This window comes from Balaenoptera ricei, chromosome 8 (genome assembly GCF_028023285.1).
Source record: "Balaenoptera ricei isolate mBalRic1 chromosome 8, mBalRic1.hap2, whole genome shotgun sequence".
In the NCBI taxonomy this organism is placed as follows: domain Eukaryota; kingdom Metazoa; phylum Chordata; class Mammalia; order Artiodactyla; family Balaenopteridae; genus Balaenoptera; species Balaenoptera ricei.
In genome coordinates this window covers 35287192-35310604 of record NC_082646.1, presented here as the reverse complement: position 1 = coordinate 35310604, position 23413 = coordinate 35287192, and the positions used below count along the sequence as shown (strand labels likewise).

The window sequence follows — 23413 nt, the reverse complement described above, 5'->3', positions numbered from 1 at the left end:
CCATAAGGTGGGTGGCAGCTTGAGCCCAAAGCATGTGTTAAACTGTGGCCATTTTCATTTTATTTTAGACTCCCAACCCTCTCCCCACACTCCCAATTTTCCCCACAATCAGTGTTTAATTTAGATATACTATTTGAATACTTTATTACAGTTTCTCTGATTTTTTTCTTATACCGTACTTGTAGAAACATTAAAAAATACAGCCAGTTAAAATAGCCAGTTTTCTTATGTTGCTACATTCTTAGCAGAAAAAGGAGAAAAATCCTTTCCTTAAAAATTGTGAGGAGCTTATAACTTGCAGCTGACTGTTAATGGTGCGTTTGAATGAAGGAGGACTCAGATACCATTGTAACTCAGAATCACCTAAGATCAGAAAAGTAAAAGAAGGCAGACATATGTCTCAGCATTTCTCCCTTCCATTGATTTCTTTAATATCATCAAGAAATCTTATTTCTCATACTTGTGAGTCCTATTTCAGAAGCAAATTTTGTCTGAATTCAAGTCACCCCACTAATGCTTCAAGAAATAACATTATTTCATACGGGCAGGGCACATATAAAAGCTCCCTTGAATAGTATTGAAAAAAGCGTTCACCAAGTTCAAATGCGTATTGTAAAGCATTTCTCCAGAACTGAGGAACAGTCCTCCATAGCACGTAAAGGCCTATCACTTCAGTGGGGTCAGGTGGCCACGGAGCATGTGAGCGCTGGAGAACAGAAGGGTTTGGGGGTGCCGGTTTCAACAGAGAAACGCTGTTCTTTTCTCTCCCACCCCTGCCCCTGCTCAGGCGACTCCTATAGCAGCAGCCCGGACAGCACACCCATGGGGAGCATCGAATCGCTTTCCTCTCACTCCTCGGAACAAAACAGCACGACAAAGTCCGCTTCCTGCCCTCCCAGGGAGAAATCTGGAGGGATTCCTTGGATTGCATCCCCATCACCTTCCAATGGACAGAAAAGTCTTGGTCTCTGGACAACTAGTCCTGAGTCAAGTTCTAGAGAAGATGCAACCAAAACAGATGCAGAATCAGATTGCCAGAGTGTCACTTCGGTCGCTAGCCCAGGGGATGTGTCCCCACCCATAGACCTGGCCAAGAAAGGGCCTTATGGGCTTTCAGGACTGAAAAGAGCCTCAGCTTCCTCTCTCAGATCCATCTCTGCAGCGGAAGGTAAGCCAGCATGGAGCCTGTGCAGGATGTCATTGTCCCTGTGTCACCTGCTGGATTGTTCAGCATGGTGAAGGAGGGAAAAATTAATAGTGAAGGGACAGACAATGCTTAACTGCTTTGTTCCTGAGCTAGGGTTTTTAAAACTCCTGTATGCTGTGACATTTTTCCTGGATCTTTCCATCTCTGTGAGGTGATGTCTTTGTAATTACGGTAGACTGTGATCTCCCAGAGTGATGGGCTGCTGTGCTCAAAGAACATTCTGTCCCTTCTCATTTGGGCTCAGAGAAAAATGCCTCCTTTTGTTATGCGCATGAACTGTGTTAGGGCTCTTATTTTGTCTAATAGCACCTTGCCTGTTTTCTTGGTCTTTCTCTTTAGGAAACAAGAGCTACAGTGGATCCATTCAAAGCTTAACTTCCATAGGCTCCAAAGAGACGCCCAAAGCCCCGCCAAACCCAGACCTGCCTCCCAAAATGTGCAGGAAGTTAAGGCTAGACGCTGCCTCCAGCAATGGTTACCAGCGACCCGGCTCCGTGTAAGTGAGAGAGCCTTTGTTTGCTATTTGCTGTGCCTCCCGGGGTATACAGGGGCTGAGGGTGTGCAAAAGAACCCTTAGGGTTCCCACAGCCAAATGCTCATCTGTGGAGTGGGTGCCATCAACTTCTGCAGGACCCTGTCCTCTTTTACAAGTGATGTGAAAGGTAGTACGCTTAGGATATACATATAAAATCTCATGGGGAGACTCTTCAGGCACTTTCCTTAGAAGCAGAGCTATGGCTTAATTTAAAGACATGAAAACAGATGTATAATATAGTGGTTTGGGGTTTTGAAACTAGACGCCTTCCTGTAAAAGCTAAACATCCACCACTCAGCTGTGGGGACTGCCCATATCCTTGATCCTCCCTCTCTTTGTTAGAAATATAGCTGCTTTCTATCTGGTGAGGGTTGGTTTTCTCTCCTCTCCATCGTATGTCTCCCCTACCTGCGTACTCACTGATTTAAACAACTCCGAGGGAACAGGGAACATGAAAGGCAAGAGGGAGTGCTTCTGATTGAAAGAAATGACCCAGAGGTGTAAAGGCCGAGAGGGTAGGGTGTATAGATGAGAACAGAAAGGGGGCAAAGAGGAGAAAATGAGAAACTGGAAAAGCAAGTAAGAGAAACCAAAGAGGAAGGTTTTTCTCCCTTTCATTTTATTTTCCTGACTTTTGCTGAGCTTTTCCAAATGCTGTATGAGGTATTACAGAGCATCCTTGCATATTGTTATTTCTTTTAAGGTCCACAGTGTCCTTCTGCAGTAGGTAGTATAAATCTTGTTTTAGAGATGATTAGAACTAATACTGGAAAGTTAAGGTCCACACACACTCAGCTGGTAAGTGGCAGAGCTGGGATTGTAAGCCAGGGTTCTCCAACTTGAGTCTGTGCTATTTCTTTTATGCCATGCCCATTTTTAATATGGTGGTATTCCTGACATTTTAATTATTCATTGTAAGTCCAGTAAGGCATTTTACTAAGACTGTTTCCATAGGAACAGCATCTTAAATTTATTAGTACATCCCTTTCTTTGACAAGAACCTTTGGTTTCAGAGTGCGTTTCACATATGTTATCTCTCATGTTCAGAAATCCAGCTACCACAATAGAGGCAGATATATTTGTAACTCTGTCTGCTCTAGTTCTGGTGTGTATAGCTCTAGCCCTTAAGGGAAATTAAATTTTAAGCCAAATATGTCAAGGAAGATGGGAGAATATAAACTCTATCCTTTGTGGGGGAAAGAGAAGAGCTTCTATTTTGTGATTTTTACTGATAAAGTAGAAATTAAAATGTAGAGACTGTATGTTCTGTATTAGGTGTAAAATGATCCTTCAGATTGTCAAATGGCTCAGCTCTGGGAAAAAAGTTTGTCATTTAAAGAAATAAGATAATTTTTAAATATCTAGTTTAAAAAATCATTCAAAGAATTTTATATTCTCTTCTAGTAAATATAGGAATTTTTCTAATTATCTAGGGTACCTTAGTTTTAATTCTTTTCACTCTCTACCCAATAGTCTCACTTTTCAAATAGATGCCTTTCCCTCATCATGTTTTGAAACAAATTTATTTATTGGTCATATTTTCAGAGTTGTCTCTTTTCACTTTATAGGAACTGTGTTCAAATATTTTAAAAATACATGAAACAATTTTAGAATTAGTTTTGTCTTAGCTATCAGAACACAAAACAGTTCTTTTGTCTTGTTGATGTGACTCTTCCCTTGAGGCTCCACGGGAGTCAATAAAAAAGTGTTCCTTTTTTCCTGCTCCCAGGGTTTTCTCAGGTACAAAAAATGCAGACAGTAAGATCCCCAGAGGAAGAAGCTATAGGTTTATTACTGTCTGGTACTCGGTGAGCTAGAGACTAGATCTAAAAATTTCTTCTACATTAAAGCTTAAAACAATTAAAATTCAGGTCAAATTTTGGGGACAAATGTTAACTAATTTTTCTGTTTGGGTTAACTGATAACCCTGAATTTCGCTTTGAGCTGCATGATTTTCTAATGGATTTTAATGAAACTTGTATTTTAAAATTATTTTTCAGCGTGGCAGCAAAGGCCCAACTGTTTGAAAACGTTGGTTCACTTAAGTCAGTTTCTTCTGGGCGGTAAGTTCTCAAAACTCTTCAAGTAAAAAACATAAAATAGTGGTGACATTGTTGCCTTGTGTTGACATGGCAGGTCATCTTTGACAGCTCTGCCCCTCAGGTCTGCAGATGGTCAAATCCACCTCTGCCGTCTCTTCACGGGGAAGTGGTCATGACCGTATACAGCATTTAGCATGTCAAAATGTTACAGCGGTGCCTTGTTCCCTAAAACCTTCACAAAGGAAGGGTTCTAAACAAAGAGGTTTTCTGAAAGACACAAGTTGCCATAACCCTTTGCATACCAAAGACTCCTTTGATAACAGTTAGTTTGTGGAAATTTTTCAAATGTGTATTTTTGACTTGTAAAAGTTAATAGAACTTTTTTTCTGGAAGAAGCTTCATGAACATGCATTAAAGACTGTGCTTATTCTTAATGGCCACTATGGTGCTGTAGAGCTGATTGCCCCAGGCGGCTCTGCTGTTTGAGTGAAGTACTTCATTCAGGGTTTCCAGATTTTACCTTCCTTGTCCATTGTTAAAAGGACATGAATTGTTGTATCTTGCTGCTCTTCATGTGCTTGCTTCTAAGGTACCTGCTTCCTCTTCTCTCGGTCCAAATTGATTCTTCTCATCTGCAGTGGACTTTGGGTTTTAATTTTGAATATGTCTAAACTAATGGAATTTCTTAGTATTTTGCTATTAGTGATTTTTTTCTTTTTCTTTTTCTTTTTTTTTTTACCATCAGCAACTGGTACAGGTTGGAAGTATTCAGTGAATGCTTGTTGAAAGAGAATATAAATGAGAACACTTGAAGGACAAACCTTGATTTTTTTTTTTTGCGGATGTACTGAGGAAATTTTGAGCTTCCCATATCCAGCTAATTGAGGCTGTGAAGGAAAGGAATCACATAGAATTGAAGTATTACTGTGTAGTTCTTTTAGAAGTTATTCAACCATAGAATTTTTATTAACCATATAAAAGTATGTGAACTTTTTCAGCAAACATTTTTTAAGCACCTGCACAATATTGGGCTTTGTCCTAGTTACTAGGGATAACAGTAACCTTCAAGCTCTGTTTCTTTCCAGAGCTTAGCGAGGGTGCTCCTGTGTTAGTGTTTTTAACTCCACAGAGTAGAGCTGCTTTGGTATCTTACTAGGACGATGGTCAATGCCTTGCATTTATATAGCAAATCCCAGCGTACTTGCATGTACCTTACCTCTGTCTGTAGCATCTTCACCTTCTTCCTTTTTATCAAGGCATGGTGAAAACTAAGCACTGTACATGTCAGAGCAAACATGATCTCTCTGAAACTGTCACTACTGGTAGGCCTTAGTGTAAGGGATTTAACCTTGCTACTTCTGTCTGTCTTGCCAAATGATTGAATTGCTCCACTAGATGGAGCCCTTTTATTAGGAAGCTCTAAACAATCTTAAAAACTCAAGTACTGGAATCAGAGATAATCTTTTAAGAGCTTTAAGACAGCAAGATATTAATGAAGTAAATCAGTATATGACAGTAAATTAATTACTCTGTTATACAATAAGCTTACTCAGATGTTCAACAATCAACCTATGCATTTACAATATGCTTTTACATTCCAAATACTCTAAATCCACTTCTAATAGTTGTCGGCATAAACTTAGAGCTCACTCAATGATACATTGAAGGTTAAGTCTTCTCTGTCAGTCAGTGCGCAGCACTTGTGGGCAGTGTCGTAACTTTTCACCTGCCCTTTTATTTTGCTTAACTTTGTCAGGCTTTATCAATTTAGGTAAAACAGTTACCTGTTGCAGTCTTCAAGGGGTGATCTTATGTGGGAGTATCCCCATACAGACTGTGTTTGCCCAGTGCCTTTGGTGAAAGAGCTGGATTTGATGTAGATGCAAGTCACATCTTTTCTCAGGGTGTGCAGACAGCTGTCACCTTGGTAGGGGATGTGGCTGGTGCAGGAGGGACCAGAGCCTGCACAGGACGTGAGGCATGGCTTTGCCTCTGCTTAGCAACTGTCACTGTCCTACCAGGGACAGGGTCTGATCCCACGTTGCTGGAGCAGAAGCCCTGAAGGTATGGCCTGAACTGGCTCTGTTCCCTTTAAGTGTGTGTTTTTCCCTCTCCCTGCACCAGGACCCTTGCCCCAGAGGGGGAAGTGCTAAAGCAGGTGGGGCCCATGCAGGCTCTCAGCTCATGTCAGCTGCAGACAGAGATCCGATGCACTGCCTGTGCAGGTGCCCATGGCTCTGCTCAGACACAGCCTCTGGTGCAAGTCACCTTCATCCCTCACAGCCAATCACTGCCCCGACCTCTGCTGCCCCCACCGTGTCATAGAAATGTTCCGCAAGGCAGGCAGGACACGCACGGACTCTCTGTGTGTATGGGGGGCCACCACACACACACAGAGTGTGGGGTGGTCACCGTCAGAGATCTGGGTCGCTTCTGATGCACTGCTTGAGTAAGTGCCACCAGTGGCTGCCGCTGCCCCACCCAGGCTCTGCCCCAGCACCGGGTCACCTCTGCATCCCACAGTCAAGTCTTCTCCCTAGTCCTGGCTGTCCCAGGTCCAGTGCTGCGCTGTGATGTGGAGTCTGTGGGGCTGGAGCATTGGCTGGGCTTGAGCTGGGGTGCATGTGGTGAGGCAGCTGCCAGAAACCCAGCAACTGCTAGGATCGACCTCTCTCCGCCCTGCCGGGGGAAAAGCCAGTGTGCATGTGCTCTTCCCAAGAGGAATCCAGGCTTCCCACAGCCCTCCTGTTGGTACCACTGGTCCTCCAACCAGCCAAGGGCACTTTTCTCCCCCACATAGGACCTCAGGACTGGGGCACCCAACCTGGGGCTTGTATCACTCACTTCCCAGGATAGGTCTCTGCCTGTCTAATCTCTCTTTTCCTCTGAGTTCCCTCCCAGGGGTACAGATCCTGACCCAAATGCTTCTCTTCCCTTCCTACTCAATTCCGTGTGTATCTTTCTTACAGCCTTGGCTGTACAGGAGTCTTCCTGCCAGTTTCCAGTTCGTTTTCAGTGAGAATTGTTCCACATGTAGATGTATTTTGGATGTGTTCATGGGTAGAGGTGAGGTCCATGTTCTCTTACTCTGCCATCTTGGTCTGAATTCTGGGAAATCCATTTTCTTTATCTATAAAATGAAGGTCACAATTCTGTTTCTGACAAATTGTTGTCGGTATACAAAGTGATGTATTTGAAGTACATGGTAAATTCTCCATAGACGGTCTCTACAATAATAACTAATATTGTTATAATTATTATTATTGAGAGTGCTTGCTTAAGATCGTCAAGCCTCTAATTAATATGTGTTTGGTATTTGAACATTAACTCTTAACAGTCATTTGAAATCCTTTTGTACCATTAAATACAACTAAACAACAGACGTTGAGGGTATTTCCCTTACTAACCTCCTACAATGCCTATTTTGCTTTCCTTCTAGGGAACTTAGGATACTCTTGACTTGGACCTTAAAGAATGATAGAACTGGTAGTGGGTGGTAGAGAGACTAGCCACATTTGGGAAGGAGACCAGTTGGGAGATTTTAGTGGATAGTCTTGAGCAACAGAAAAATGACACCTCTGGATTCACTGCAGGCTCTGAGAGTCATTGAGCAAAGAGGTGATCTAATCAGTGATGCACTTGATCAGATCATTCAAGTGGCTTTTCAAGGAGGTTGTTGAAGGGAAGAGAACCATTTAAGGTGGAACTGGTGATATTTAAAAGACCTTAATTAGGGCATTAACAAAAGCATGAAAAACTGTAAGGAGAATTTTATGACTAGAACTAGGATTGAGCAACTGCTTTGATACTGGGAATGAGAGACAGGTAAAGAAGGTTCCAAGTCTTCAAGACTGACTATCAGAAAGAGTGATTGATAATTTAGCTTCTGAGCTTAGTTTATGAGAGTATGTAGAGGGGCAAGGAACGTTTTGGCCCCAGTGTTTGAGGAGCCTGAGGAGCATTGAGAGGCAGTTAGAAACGTGCAGCTGGAACCAGGAGAGAGCATGAAGTTTGATGCCAGAAACTTCTGCACAGCAGTTATACTGCATAGATGAAGGCGCGCTTACCCAGCGATGGGGCTTACTGAGGGAAAAGGTAGAGTGGCTGGGCATTGGTCTTTGAGGAATGGTTTCATTTAAGGGTCAGGCAAAGAAGAAAGTGGAGGAATGATCACGAGGAGAAAGCAAGGTCAGTGTGGTAGAAGCCACCAAAAAGTCAAGGAGATCATGAGAGGAGGGCACTGGTTTTAACCTCTAAGACATCACTGGAAATCTTTAAGAAATCAGGTTCAGTGGAGTGGGAGGGGCCCCTCTGCCAGGGAACTTAACCTGCCAGACTTGTTAAAATGAATATTCCTGAATTTGCCACAGACTCGGTAAACCATAGTATCTGAGACTGAGGCCTGGAGAATATGTATTTTTGACAACTTCCCCAAGTGATTCTTAGGTACAAAAAAAAGTTTGAGAACCACTGGAATAGAGAAAAATGTCATAGCACTTAGCGTGACCCTAAGCAGACATTGGTTATTTTATACTTGTTTCTCTTAACCTGTAAAATGCTTTCAAGAGCCAAATGTCACTAGGCTCTCTCACGATTACAAAGGCCTGTGGAAAACAGTACCCTTAAAGCTTTCAGCTCTGTCTCAGTGAGTTATACTTGGGCAGTGGGGAAATCCACTTTAAAGTAATATAATTTAGGCAAGCTGTACCAATATTTTCTGAAGGTTAAATTGAGAATTAAGAGAATTAATTAAGAATTGAGTGCCTGGCCCATTATAAACAATCAAATTTTCTGTTATTATAATTTAAAACCAATATTTTGTTTATAATTACAAAGCACCAAAACAAAGCTCAGCAAAGTCTTCTCGTTTAGTGAATTTGAGTTTTTAAAAGGCTATTAAGTCATTGGTTCAGAGCACAGTGACACATGTAAGACATACATAAGATAAAGCACTGTGACACACATAAGAAAGACAAAGGAAGCCATGGTTATTAAAAATAATATTTTTTTCTTTTTTTAGGGAATATAAAGAACACTGATAAACTAAAAAAGTGAATAAAAGCCACCTCTCATTTTGCCACCTAAAGATAACCACATTTTGTTGCACAGCCATCTAATCTTACCCGTTGACAGTGGTTCTCAAACAACTTATACAACTAAAAAAATTATTGAGGATCTCCAAAGAGCTTTTGTTTATGTGGGTTATATCTATTAATATGTATTATATTAGAAATTTAAACAGAAAATTTTTAAATGTTTATGAATTTATTTAACAAAAGTAAGCTCATAACTAATGGGTGACAATAGCAAGATACAGGTGTGATTATTCACTCTTATTATCAGTCAACAATTATTAATAGTAGAAGTGATTTTTCAGTGACATTATCTTGAGACTTTACAAGTGATATTTAAGTGGATTCACCAGATATGCACTAGATCATCATTCAGGAGATGTAGATTTTAGCCTGACTCTGCCATAATGTTCATTTCTCTTGGCCTTCATTTCTACATAAAGAAGATGGACCAAGGAAATATGTAGGTTTCCTTTCAGAATCCAAACTCATTATATGACTCAAGTCCCCTGGATGATCACAAGTCCCCCAGCATATGGGGGGGGGGGGGTCACCCTTTTCTGTAAAACCAAGTCAGACAGTTTATGTGCCTACCCCCAAGTCATAACAGGGTCTCACCTTCCCATCTCTTCCCTCTTCCAAAGACCATATTTCTAATGTGTTTAAGACAATAGGAGTTGTTTCTTATCTTCCCCTAAGCTAGGCCACACAGAAGCCCCCTCCTCTGCTGTTGCCGTACACCTGCCATGCTGCAGTCAGCTTCTATCCCTTAATGATGGTCACTGCCAGGAGCTCAGGAACTGGCATTATTTTACATTTTTGCAGATCTCCTTAATATCTGGCATAATAGGAAATAAATGGATTCTCATACACATTCCATTAGCTGTCAGAGTAGTGCCTCTCAGGGTCCCACCTACCCCTCCTTCCAGATTTCCCTTGACCGCACCATGAGATCCGCTCCTCTGTGATAAACACAGAAAAGGACCCATGAAGGTGGTGTTCATGGTATTGTTCCCACCATGGTGCCCAAGAAAGTACATGCTCAACAGAATTGTTGGGCAAATAGATAAAATACACATTTTAACCTAAAAAGACTTGTTATTCAGTTTTTCACTCCACTTTTTTAATGGAGTTGCAATATTCTCGTCTTTGACACAAGCAACTTTAACTCTACAAGCTCCTGTAAGAGATTTTTAGCATTGAGAAATCCAATACTCAGACATCCAAGCCAGAAACAGCTCATATTTGTTGGCAAAAACCTAAGTAAAGAGTAATATAACTAATATTAAGAAATCTCCAACCAATGACTAAGAAGCAAATGTGCGTTTATTGCATTACCTATAAGTGTTTACTGTGAATTGTCATAGGCAGTTTGGAGGTCTTGCCAATGACTAATTTTTCTGTAAAATTTTTGCCTTGCATGCTGACACTGTTTCGTGTCATGTTTTCTTCTATAGCATTATTCATAATAGCTACCTAATAATAATTCATTGGATTTGGTGTATTTTGTTTATTAAATCCTCTACTGATGAATAATTAGATTGTGGTGATTTGTTTTTAGTTTTTCTGTATGTTACTGCTTTGGCACCTTTTAGACTATATCTTCCTACTCCCCTCAGACGTGCATTCCTACCCCCTTCAGAAGAGAAATTCTCAGCATACAAAAAATGTGTGTGAGAGAGAGTGAGTATGTATGTGTGTTTAACATTGTTAAGTGGCCCTTCAGAAAACATTATATCAGTTTTGATTTGGTGAATTTTTTATTTTGCTTATCATTAAGATGAGTATTGAGAATTTTGCACACTGACCCTGTCAAACCTTTAAGTCTACTCATCAGCATTAGACAGTGTTTAGAATTAGGAATAGGGCTTGTGAACAGATCATCTTCCAAATGATAAGAGAAGAAATGGCTTTCAGGACAGCAAGCATCATTACCTTACTTTCCAATGCGATAGGAAGCAGGATTCTCAAAATCCTTTTCAAAGGATATTAGAATCTTGTGAACAGAGACTCAATAGGTAACAGTGTTATTTTCACATCTTCTTCAATACACCAAGGCAGTAAAAGAAGAAGCATTAGCACCTGGAAAGAAAACTTCACTGACACAGAATTCTACATTAAATCATCAAAGCTCTCTGCTGAGTTAACACCTGTAGTTACAGAGCTCAGCAGAAGAAAATTATACCTGTCTAGTCACATGCATAGATAACTGAAAAGTCATGACAGATATTATTTTGTGCTGTATATTTTGACACATTTAACAGTATCCATTTATTTAGCAATGTAATGATTCTGCATGCGTTCCCTCACCATCCAATCACATAAAAATCTATAAGGAGAACACTCATGTCTGAAATATTAATATAAATAATTTGGTTGCATTTTAAAGTGTATGAAAAATTATGTCATTGTAAGGATTATTATATCTTAATCATTTCTATAACTCTGGAATTTGTTTCCTTATGCATGTCTTAATTTATCTTAATGATTCAAAGTAATAAGACAGTAATTATTGGTGGAAATCACTGCTGCTAGAAAATTTGACTCTTTAAAAAATCTTTACATATATTTAGAGAAAAGGCTCTGCAACCCTCAATTATATCAGATATCTGATCACATTATATCAGATCAAATGTCTATACTTGACTAGAAAATTTATAGGAAAAACTAGTATCATTTCTATATAAGATCACCATAGTCTGATTCTCAGAAGTCTTCATAACTTGGTAGCATCCTCTCCCCGCACCCCCAACCCATGTCAACCAACACACCCATGTGCACACGTTCACACGCACATGTGAACACATGGCTGTTCTTTAGTGTGAAATCTTGTCCTTCTCTGGGTGCCTCCACTTCATCAATTTTTCCTTAGACCATGTTTCATTGGGAAGTGGTGTTGTGTGCCTACCGCAGTCTCCTAGCAAAGTTCCGAAAGTACAGCCTGAGACTCACCTCATGTGAAATAGACTCTGGGGGCAGGGCCATAGTTTTCCTCTGTAAGCTTTCCCATCTTCAGGTAGCCACTTGGGAACTTTAAGTTGAAGTGACCTAGCCTCATTCTGGAAGTTTAGAGATAAGACCCAGGGTCTAGCTCCAATAGAGAAATGTAATCATAATGTAACACTGTTACTTTGAGGGCCTCAGATGGCAAATACTGCTGATGCTTCTTTGCAGATGAAGTATTGATTGGGCCCTCAGGGAGGAAAGACAAGATGCCTTGAATCTTTAAGAGGACTTACCATGTAGAAAAAGAGTCCAGAGCATCTTCCCTTTTTTTTTAACTCATTAATTCAGCAAATATTTACTGAGTTACTATTAAGCATCAGGCATTGTTCACAGAGGTTACATTCTAACTGGGGGAGAAGACAACAGAAATATCAACAATGGCACCAGAATACCATGCAGACTTTAAACTGGAGAATATGAGAGTTGCCTGGGCAGCTATTTTACAGTGTGTGGTCAGGAAAGACCTGGCCTTCAGTGAAACTCAAGAAATTTAAGATAAGCTAGAGGGCCATAGCCGAGTGAAGATCAAGAAAATATCTCAGAGCGAGGCCCAGCCAGCCCTGAGGTGGGGATGGGTTTGGCATGTTTTGGGAGGAGAAAGAGGGCCGGTGTGACTGACGTATAGTAGGTGAGTAGAGGCAGGTACAAAAGATGTAGGAAATTATGGGAGGTGCCAGAATGTATATAGTATGGAGGGCAGAGTTGGGAACCAGTTCAGGGTTATTTTCAGGGAAATCATGTGATCATCATGTGATCATCAAAATCTTTCAAACTACCCTCTGGCTGCTCTGTATAGAATGGATTGCAAGGGGACAGAAGAGGAAGCCCAGAGGATTTAGGAAGTTAGGAAGCCGTTCAGCGAGCTATGCCAGAAATGATCTTGGCTTGGACTCTGGTTGTGGTAGAGATGGTGAGAAGTAGGTGGAGTCAGGTCATTGGATGTTGCAGAGTAAAGGCGACTTCATTGGTGACTTGATCAGCCTCCTCAGATGATGACTTTTTTAATGTTGGCTCCGATGGTTTGAAACAGCTCTCATATAAAACTCTGAAATTCTGGCTTCCCTTAAAAAAACCAGAGTATCTGGCTACTTGGAGCCTGAACTCCCATATGAGAACAGATGGTCAGAGCTGAGTGCTGGCTTCCCTTTTTAAGAGATGGGTATACTCTGATTTACAAAGACATGTTCCCATGTCTCCCTGACAGTGAGGCTGTTGTTGGTTGCCATTTATCATCAACTTATCCTATTGTTTTTCTTATTTCATGCCCACTTAGTTTATTTACCATACCCTGTAGACCTTTTAATTTATGGATCTCACCTCTGATAGTCTGAAATTAAAGTGGCAAATAAATATATAGGGCTTTAAGGTACCTAAGAACCTCTATAGAGCTGAAAAATAGCCTATTTAGCAGAATACTAACAAATAATAGTGTTCTTCAAAACCAGCTTATTTTGTTTGTTATAAGTCAGGTGATTACCCTTGGGGGCATTGCCTGGAAGCACAAGAAAGGCTTTGGGTTGTGCTGTCAGTGTTCTCTGGTTACACAAATGTGTTCACTTTGTGAAATGCACTTATGCACACTTACGTGTGCACATTATGTATATCATGCTTCACTTATAACTAAAACCAGTATCTTTTTTTAAGAATAGTTTCAAGTATAAATATAGTTGAGCGTTGTGGTTTTCACAAATTGTCTTTTGCTCTTTCAGCCAAGCCAAAGCTATGTACTCCTGTAAAGCAGAGCACAGCCATGAGCTTTCCTTCCCACAGGGAGCGATATTTTCTAATGGTAAGTACACCCATTCCCTTTGCTTAAGTTTATCATCATGGGGAGGAGGAAGGAGTAGTGTAGCGATAAAAGTCTAAAGTAGAAGCCAGGAAACTCAGAATCAAGTCCAGCCTCATACCTGTACAAGTGAACACATCAAATCCCTCTAGACCCCAGTTTCCTCCCCTGTGTCAGAGAGAGAGTGATTGATTATATAAATGCAAAAGGCATTTCCAGCTTTACAGGTGCTGTGACACTGTTTTGACAGCTTGAGTATATGCATACAATCTGATGTGGATTTTTACCCATTTGTGTATAGAATTATTTGAAGCTAATGTTGACTGAGTGATATTTCTTTATGTATTTTAATTTTTGCCAGTGTACCCATCAGTGGAACCAGGATGGTTGAAGGCAACTTATGAAGGCAAAACAGGACTCGTCCCAGAAAATTATGTTGTCTTCCTCTAATACTTTTTAGTGGATGGCAGTATCTTCATGGTATCCATGGTAACAAATAATAAGTGCTATGATTTTATCTGACACAGATATGGGGATCAGCCTGTTAAAATGAAAACAGTCAATTTCTACCAAGTTTTACACCAGCAGACTAGGTAGCTCCCTATTAATGGAAAGGGAAAAAATGTTTAAATTGTTTGCCATTCTTTTTAATTTTGGCTCGTTTCATATTTTAAAATAGCTTATCCTCCCCTCCCCACCCCCCTTTTTTTTTTGGAAAAGTAACTCTCCACAATGTCTCTTTCATAATAATTATAGAATCTCAAATACTGTGTTAAGTACTATATCCCAGAAATTTGGAAACCAGAAATCTGCTATAAGACTTCTGAGATCTGCCCTTTACTGTCTGGTGTTCTCTGAGAAACTTTGAAATCATTACTAAAAAATGTAATTTAAATTGTTCATTTATTATTTTTTCTTAAAAATATACTACTTTTATATATGATTGTTTTGCTGGTCCTAAACATTTCAAGGAAATAAGGAGTTTTTTTAACATAGGTTTATTTTTATTTGTTTACCAAGTAGATGATAATATTCAAAAGCAGTAATGAGTAATGTATATGATGTCTGTAAATGAAACCAAATATGTCATACACTGATTCCACTGTAAACATTCTATCCAGCATTCCAGATGCCTTCTCTGGGCTTAGAGCAGGATTCAGCAAACTATTTCCGTAAGGGCCTGATAATAAATATTTTGGGCTTAACAGGTCGTGTGGTCTCCATCACACTACTCCACTCTGCCATTGTAGCAGAAAGCAGCCGTAGACAACATGTAAATGGCTGTGGCTGTGTACCAATACCGCTTTCTTTCAGGACACTGAAATTTGAAAATCATGATTATCACGTGTCATGAAATATTAAGCTTCTTTGACTTTTAAAATTCCATTTAAAAATAGAAATGTTTTAGCTGATGGGCCATACGCAAACAGGTGACAGGCCAAATTTGACTCATGGGTCATGGTTTGCTGACCCCTGGTTTAGAGGATGTGTCAAACTATCTTTATAACTTTGAGATTTTATGAAATTTTATTCCATTAACATATAAATACTGATAAATCATATGCACATATCCTCTGCTAGTAGCATTATAGGGGTATCACAAATGTATAATTACAGTAATAGGAAAACAATGTAAAAGTGCAGTACACAGGCATACAACTTAAATTCTACTTGTAACTCTGTAAAGTGTCAAAGTATTTTATTGATATCTAATTTTGGCTTTTGAGAAATTGTCCTACAAATGATAAAGATGCTGTTTTAAGACAGTGGTAGGGACACTATGCCTTCTAAAGTCTACGCTTAGTTGAAACATAATCTAAACATAAAGGTACAAGATTCTTAAATTATTTTGAGCCAGAGATCGTAATTGTTTCATCATCTTTAGCAGGAATAAAGTCATACATAATTTTCTGTTATGCCTTTCAATTTACAGCCTTTATTAGGAATTTCACTGAATTTATAGAGCATAGAAATAGGTGTTTACTATCCATTTATATTTACCATCAACATCTGATCATTCATCAATCATTATTTCTATTATTTCTATTTTAATAACCCTCACATTATTTCTATACATATCTGCATATGGCAAAGAGCCTTTCTTCTCAAGATTCCAAAAAGCTGGTTCCCTGCCATCAACTGCCACAGCACTGGCCCCCTTGGCCACAGTATTTTACTTCTTACTTCAGAGTTCTTCACTGTACAGACACTCAGGTATTGACTGTAGACAGTTCTTTTTACGTGATATTATGATCTGTAATCTCAATCTCTTCTACTTTAAATTAATGTTTCTAGAGTCAATAGGTTAAATTATACACACACACATATACAACTATGCCTTGGAGCATTTACACTTTTAAAATTAAAAATGGAATAATGGATTAGGATTTAAAGGTAAAGAGAATAATAGTAGGCAGAATCACAACCAGAAAGAAATATCAGTGCATTGAAATAAAGGAATGAAAAATATTTAATGTTGTAAAAATTAGTAATATAATGAAAAAATCTGATACATTTGTCTCCTTTTTTTTTACCTGCTAGTGTTGATTTTTTACACTATAATTTTGTGTTGCTAGAGCTTGTTTGTCTCTGGATCCTTGGTGGCCCTTAGTAATAGTAATTGCATTGCTGACACCCTGACTACCCTCTGCTGGAACAGAGGTGATCTCTCTAGTGGACCAGTCCCTTAGTCTACAACACCCTCAGTTAAAGCACCCTTGCAAGCATCTGGCATCCTACTAAATTAGAGCCTCTTAAGGCAAATTGATTTTTCTTTCAAAAAGACCAACTTGACTCCAAAAAGTGATTCAGAGTCCTACTTCACTTGCTGCTGCATAGAGAAATCTCAACCTTCATTTTATTTTAACACAGGCCAGAGTGTTCCTGCCTCTGAGTTGTCTGTGAGCTAATTCCACAGATGCTCAGTGAGGAATTAAAGCATTTGCTGTTAAAGACATGGGCATGAGGCCCCTCTCCTTTCTCATCATGAGGCATATATTGTGGCAGTACTTGATATGGTCCCTTTTTTGAAACAAGCTACAAAAATGCTTGTTCAAATTGTGCTTTTGTTTGAAGTTTTAATCTTACAGATTTGTGAGGATGATCTTTTTTCTTCATATTGATTGTGTGTGGAAGCAAGTCATGGCCATATGCTAGGGATAGACTGAAGCTGCTTTTCCCTAGAAATGTTTCCAACAGAAAAAGTATTTATGAGCATTGAGAAAAATCAGGATATGTGCTCTAAATCACATGGAATATTAATTACACAAGAAGGTAATGCCAGTCACTAGAAGAGGATCACGTTTGAAATTATAACAGCGTTTCAATAATGAAACCTTAGCTTTTCAGAGACATAGTAAAGATATGTTAGAATTGCCACATGTACACCTTTGAAACACACAATGTGGGTGCCCTAATCACTGCTGACAGTATAATCAGTATGAGAGTGAGATTGATGAGTCCAAGTCAATCATCTCATCTGTTATGTGAAAAAATCGTCGAGTACAAAACTTTCACGTATACTACAGGTGACTTTTGTTGTGCTGTAATGCCACCAACTTATAGGAACTAATCAGTTAACTGAAGGCTTTTTGTGTTGTGTGTAAATGTCTGAGCAGTGAAATAATCTTTGTATTCCTCTAAAGTCTGTGAAGTATGAGGAAATTGCCGTTTCTCCTTGTTAGACAAGAGTGGTTTTACCAGTTGTGTTGGCTCTCTGTGCCTTGCACTGTGAATGGGCATAATCAGGCTTCCCAACAGTGGCTCATTTGATGGCTCTTTCAGGAAGGGTGGAGATTTTTTTTTAATTGCACCTTACAATCCCAAACTATCCAGGTTCTCAAATAGCAAAAGTAGGAAACATAATGATTTGTAGTAGGAGACATAATGATTTGGAGTTTATTCCTATTCTGTGATAATTGATTTTACATATTGTGGCATGCCTCCTAAAAATCCACCATGATGTAAGGAAACTAAATCTGGCACTGCAGTCCTGTGGAGACAGCACCTGCTGACCTCTTCGCTCCCAGCCTCATCTTCAGGTCTGTCCGTGTCTGATGTGCAGAGGATATCATTCACATGGATGCTGATTTAGAAGAGTCCCTCAGAGCCTTTCTTCAAACAACTTCAATTTTTAGTATGCCCCCCCAATTATGTATTTGGGATGCCTTAATTATTTAGAACCCCATCTTGATTTGTACTTTATTGACTGAAGTTAGAGGAGGTGGACCAATTTAGGAAGAGATTTTATTCTTTGGTTTTACAATACATTTGTAATTTGCAGCTGTTACTGTGTCCTAAAATCAAGGAATTGGACCCTAAAGTCATATCCCCTGGTAAAGAAAAAAGGCAGAGACATGATTATTGTCTAGAAGTTATTTTCCTCTTTAGTAAAATTTTCCCACTTAGGGTAGAAATTGCTGTTTACTTTTCCCTCCTACCTTGTTTGGTTACCTTCCAAAATCAAAACACTTTTTCCAAGTGAATAATCTATTGAATAAACTTCTGAGTAGTCTGTATCCTGCCTGTCTCCCGTTGATCCACAGACTTAATTCAGGTATTTCTCAACGAGTCTCACATCTCCTAACCATATTCACTGTATCTGTTCGTTGTCACCAGTATCTCTGTGCCTCAAATCTATGTGGTAGTGACCTCAGACAAATTCACACTTATGAATGATATGGACTTTTAGAGGATCAGATCAACAAATAGGATTTTTCACTTTTTTTCAGGCAGTTGCATTCACTGTTTTAAATAACAGATGTCAAGTAAGTTGATAGCACTCACAGCAAGCCACAGACAGAAAACTGATGCACATATTCTAGACCAAAGTTTAGAAGCTGTTTCATGACTTAGGGAACCCAACAGGTTATACTCTTTCCTTGGCACTCATGGGAGAGATGCCAAGTTCAGAGGTTGAACATTCCTTTCTTGGTGCCATAGGGAGAAAATGGAGTCTGTGTGCTTGCTGAGGAGTCTCAAAAGGCAGGGCCATTTATGGTTATCACAAACATAAATATCCTCTATCATCCACAATGGTCATGTTCAGGGCCACGTGAGGACCTTCAGTGTTGGGGAGAGTGCCTACCCCACCTTAATTAGATGATCACTTTTTTCCCTTTTACCATCTCTTGGCAATGTTTCCCATGGTCTTTACCCTTCCAGAGCCCAACCTGGACTTGAATCCACTGCCTCAGATTAAAACTGTGCATTGTTTTTTATATGGCGGTTAGAGATTTTATATCTGCCTCTGTATCTTCAGTCAAGATGTATGCTTAAAAGCTGAGATATCACATATTGAGGGCTGTGATTTCAAGAGTCTTTTTGAACTCTGAGCTGAAGCCTTTACAAATAAATAAGGAGTGTGGCAGGGAAGACGACTGTTTTTTGTTTTGTTTTGTTTTTTAATTTGAATCCTATTTATATACTGTTAAATTTGAGGTACTATAGTTTATATAAAAGCTAAATATTTAGATGACATATTTCAGTATTAGGAATTTGTCTGCAGCCATTAACATAACAAATTAAGTAATAAATATGATGAAAATGATTGTCAGTAAATTATCATATTGAATTTTTTGTTTATTTTGTAGTGTCTTGTATTTATCTGCACTTCATGTATATATATGCACACATACATATACAAACATGTAAATAACTTCATGTTATTCCATATCTAAATTGCCACAGTATCTTTAATGTATGTTTACACTGTATTTTAAATTACTTTAAAAATAAACTATGTAAGCACATTTTAATTTAGTCCTTGTACTTGAAGACCCAGTGTGTTGGAGGGCAGCTATCTTGGACTCATATAGAAAAAAAACAAAGTTTCAGGTACTGTGAATGGTCATTTTGGGTGTGGCTGAATGGAAAAAATCATAGCAGAATTGATAACTTTTAGATCCTGATAATTGGACCTTTTCCCGAGAAATTGGCATTATGAAAGATCAAGAAAATGTTAATAATGCAGGTGTCTACAGGAAAGAGAAGCAAACAGACCATAAACAAATTATCAAAAAAATAGGTATGCAGGCTTACCTGAAAATAAGTCTGTGAAAGTTTACAAATGTGCCATGGAAGAAGCATCAACATACAAATAATCCCCTTAGATTTTTATTAGTTTTATGACCCTTTTGGTCACTGTTTGACTTCTAGCTAAAATTTTGCTTTTCTTCATCAAAAAAAAGGGAATCGTGTATTTATTTTGTGTTGCTAAATGGATTATTAGAGTGTAACAAATCCTTGCAAAAACTAAGCCTGACAGCTTAATAACAGGACCATTGGGCATACAACCTGATTTGTTCAAATGGATTGTAACTTTCTTCAATATCAAGAGGAGAAGCAATAAATTCATGACAAAGACCTGTTGAGATAAAAAGGTATTATTGTGAATAAATTCCAGTATGATTAAGCAAGAAAGAACTGTTAGGATAGGTAATAGAGATCATTGTGGATCAGCTACTGTTTGAGAGTATTGGGTTAGAAGGAACTGACCTAGATGGAATCTCTTATAACTGATATTTTAGAAATAATGAAAACAAGCCATCTCCTAACAGGCAAAGCTGGAATGATTTGAGCAACAAAATAAGTCATGTAGTATTGGATAATCGGATTATAATCCAAAGTATAAAATATCCATGAATCCACACTGATATAAGGAAATGGCAATAAATTTCATTTATTTATATTTATATTTCTCTCCTATTTTAAGAAGAGGCAAATATTCTTTAGAGAAGAATTTCAAATAACCATTAGAATTTTATTACCCTTTCCTCTAGGGATTAAAGTTTAACCCTCCCCCACTTGAGGATGCACTAGACTTAATGACTAGCTTCTAAAAAGAAAAGTTCAGAAAAACTATTGTGCCTTTACAGAGGAGAAGCCTGGCAGACAGGATCTTAACCGATTGATAAAAGTTAACATTATCAGTGATATCATGTGGTTGTCTTGTACCCCGTAATATGATGTGATGAGAAGAGCATATCACCTCTGTGGGTTTTTTTCCCAAAATCCATAACTCCAGTCTAATCATTAGAGAAAAAAAAAAAAAAAAAAAATCAGACACATCCAGATAGGGGACATTCTACAGGATAGATACTAGGCCAGTACTTCTCAAGATTGTCAAGGTCATGAAAAACAAGAAAATACTGAGAAACTCACAGATCAGAGGAGACTTGGGAGACTGGACCCCTGGATTACATCCAGGAAAGGCACGAAGACATAAATGGAAAAACTGGTGATGTCCAAATAAAATCTAAAGTTTAGTTAATAATGTAAGAAATTAAAACAGTACAAAAAGTAGCCACAAGATAGTGACATGTACTGGGGACACCTTATTTCCTTTTTGGAATTTAAGTTACTTTTATTCAAGATTTAAATACTTTTACTTGTTTTCCCCCTAAATTGTGTTCTGTATATGGGACATGTTGCCTGTTCATCACTGAGTCCAGGCAGTAGATCACAGCTTGGTCTACAGTAGGGTCAGCCCCTTTCTTTAAATGAATGAATTCGTTAACAAAGGAACAATCATATAAACATTTCTAGAATTTAGAGAATGCAGTTGTAGGCTTGTGTTGTTTTTGTATCTGTGTCTCCTTGCCCAGGAGTAGTGGAACTCATTCTTTAACACCCTCTGAATACATGGTTCTACCTTGGAGTTATAATGGAGAAAACATACCCTTCCCCCATGAACACTGTATGTTCTTAAGGATAGAGATTACGCAAGATTTGATCTTCTCACTGCTAGAACTGTAAATACTTGAATTAAGCTGGATGATTTGGGAGTGATGTTGAAGAACTCAATTTTTTAAACCATTAAATACAAAATAACCCCAAATTTTGAAAATTAAGCTATACTAAACTTACTAAATTCAACTTAGTTGAATTTCTTGGGCCAGAGAAGTTGAGTTCTTAAAATTGAAATTTTGCACAGCCAAAAATCGAGAAGCAAAAATCTTTTCTAAGTTTCTTACACAGCAGTTCTTCCTATTAAAAAAAAAAAAAAAAAAAGGTGTAGATGAGAACATTTGAAACCTCTTCATTTGGGATACCCTTGGGAACACAAATCCCCAAAATACTGATTGAATACTTACAAATGCTGTTGCTGGGTGTTTAGGGTCAGTGAGCCAAGCATGGCATTCAGCAGGACTCTGCCTTTTAGTAGAAATAAGTTATCTGAAACATTCTACCTTTCCAAATTACCAGCAGCCAATCTACTAAAAAAGAGTCCCTGGGTCAGCCTGGGCTAGAGAAAGGAAAATAATAACATATATCTCCCAATACTCACCATGGATTTTGATATTCACTAAGTTACATATCTATGGACAAGCAGATTTTTCACAGAATGAATGAGTCATAAGTTGCCGTAGCAACTACAGTTCAAATGGCTCTCAAACATTTTTGGAGCAACTAAAGCAGAATTATTTCTTCAAATAAATCATGCTTGGTACCCAATATGTTAAACAGATACGAGCCAAGCTGCTAGTGTGTGCATCTACATGTGTTAGGGAATGTTTTCCCTTCCCCCATCCAGGCCCACAGCTTTTGGCATCTCCTGGAATCCTTAGGGCTTTTGAGAGCAAGATTTGGAAATGACTTAGTCTAAATCTCTCATATCGCTAATTAGAAAACTCAGGGCCATATCAACATGTTTTCAGCAGAATCCTGGAATTCTCTCTCTGCTGTGACCTGACCACTAATTTTTAGGTGTGTGGGGAGGGCAACTTGTCATATGCTTTGACCTTTAAAAAGTCTAACTTTATCTGAAAAGGATATCCTCTGAGGAAGGATGTCTTCCCTGATGGGTACACATGGAACAGAAGCCAAAAAGTAATATTCAGCCAGCCTTGGCTATTAAAAAAAGGAAGAAAAAAATTTATTTTTCTTTTTGGTGTGTGAAAATTTCTGAAAAATAGGTATAAAAGATCTAGCCCAGTGCCTTGTACCTAGTAGATATTACTGGATAATAATAATTATTAAAGACTTTAGGTGTTTGATAGTTGATTTTGCAACTCTCGATGTAAATGGCAAAAGAACCAGTGAAACCTTAAACTGCAATAGCAGAAGTTAAATAATGGCTCCAAAAACATGGTACACAGCCACAAATCTGATGGTCTCCCTTACACTGTTACATGATCCTCTGATCCTTCCAACTACTGTACGTAGCTGTTGGATGTCAATTTTTTTTTTAAGAAAAGAAAACTGATACTGAAAAGTTATTTTCTCCAACTTACCAAAGGTCAAATAGTTGGTAGTGGCAGAGCTTGGACTCAAGCCCACGTGTCCTTATTTAAAATCCGGTACTCTTTACAATGAACCACTTTTTTACTACACCAAGTGGAGTGTGGTAAAACTTCAAATGCCACCATATTTGAAAGAGGTCTTTGGCAAACTCAACCTTACCCAGAAGAAAGATGAAGACGGTGAGGTGGGGGCATTCACGCCCTATTCTGTGAAAATTGTTTAAGACCAGAGTGTTGCTGCACCACTTGTAACCTTCAGACCATCCAAGAGCTATTTAGAAATGCAGAATCTCAGACCTTCTGAAGCAGAATCTACATTTTAATGAGATCGAAAGATCATTTGTATCAACACTACAGTATGAAAAGCACTGGTATAGTGGAACTTTCAGTGAGCGCTTTGGGGAGATCTAAGGGCAAGAAGAGACAGCACTTATGTCTTATTATTCCAAAAGTCAAAAATAGGACCCCTTAGAAGAAGTCAGAAAAAATGATAGAAAGGTTAAAACAAAAAGTTTTATCACTA

The 23413-nt window shown here is 38.7% G+C and overlaps 1 protein-coding gene across 1 annotated transcript in view; it reads left to right on the top strand.

Annotated features, from left to right (window-relative positions):
* Positions 1-15559, top strand: part of ARHGAP42 (Rho GTPase activating protein 42) — a 291265-nt gene extending 275706 nt beyond the window's left edge. Inside the window, exons 20-24 of the mRNA XM_059930533.1 lie at positions 788-1168; positions 1547-1703; positions 3743-3805; positions 13572-13651; positions 14010-15559. Coding sequence (XP_059786516.1) covers positions 788-1168; positions 1547-1703; positions 3743-3805; positions 13572-13651; positions 14010-14098 — 770 coding nt within the window. The 3' untranslated portion in view covers positions 14099-15559. The remainder of the gene's footprint in view (positions 1-787; positions 1169-1546; positions 1704-3742; positions 3806-13571; positions 13652-14009) is intronic.
* The last annotated feature ends 7854 nt before the right edge of the window (positions 15560-23413 follow it).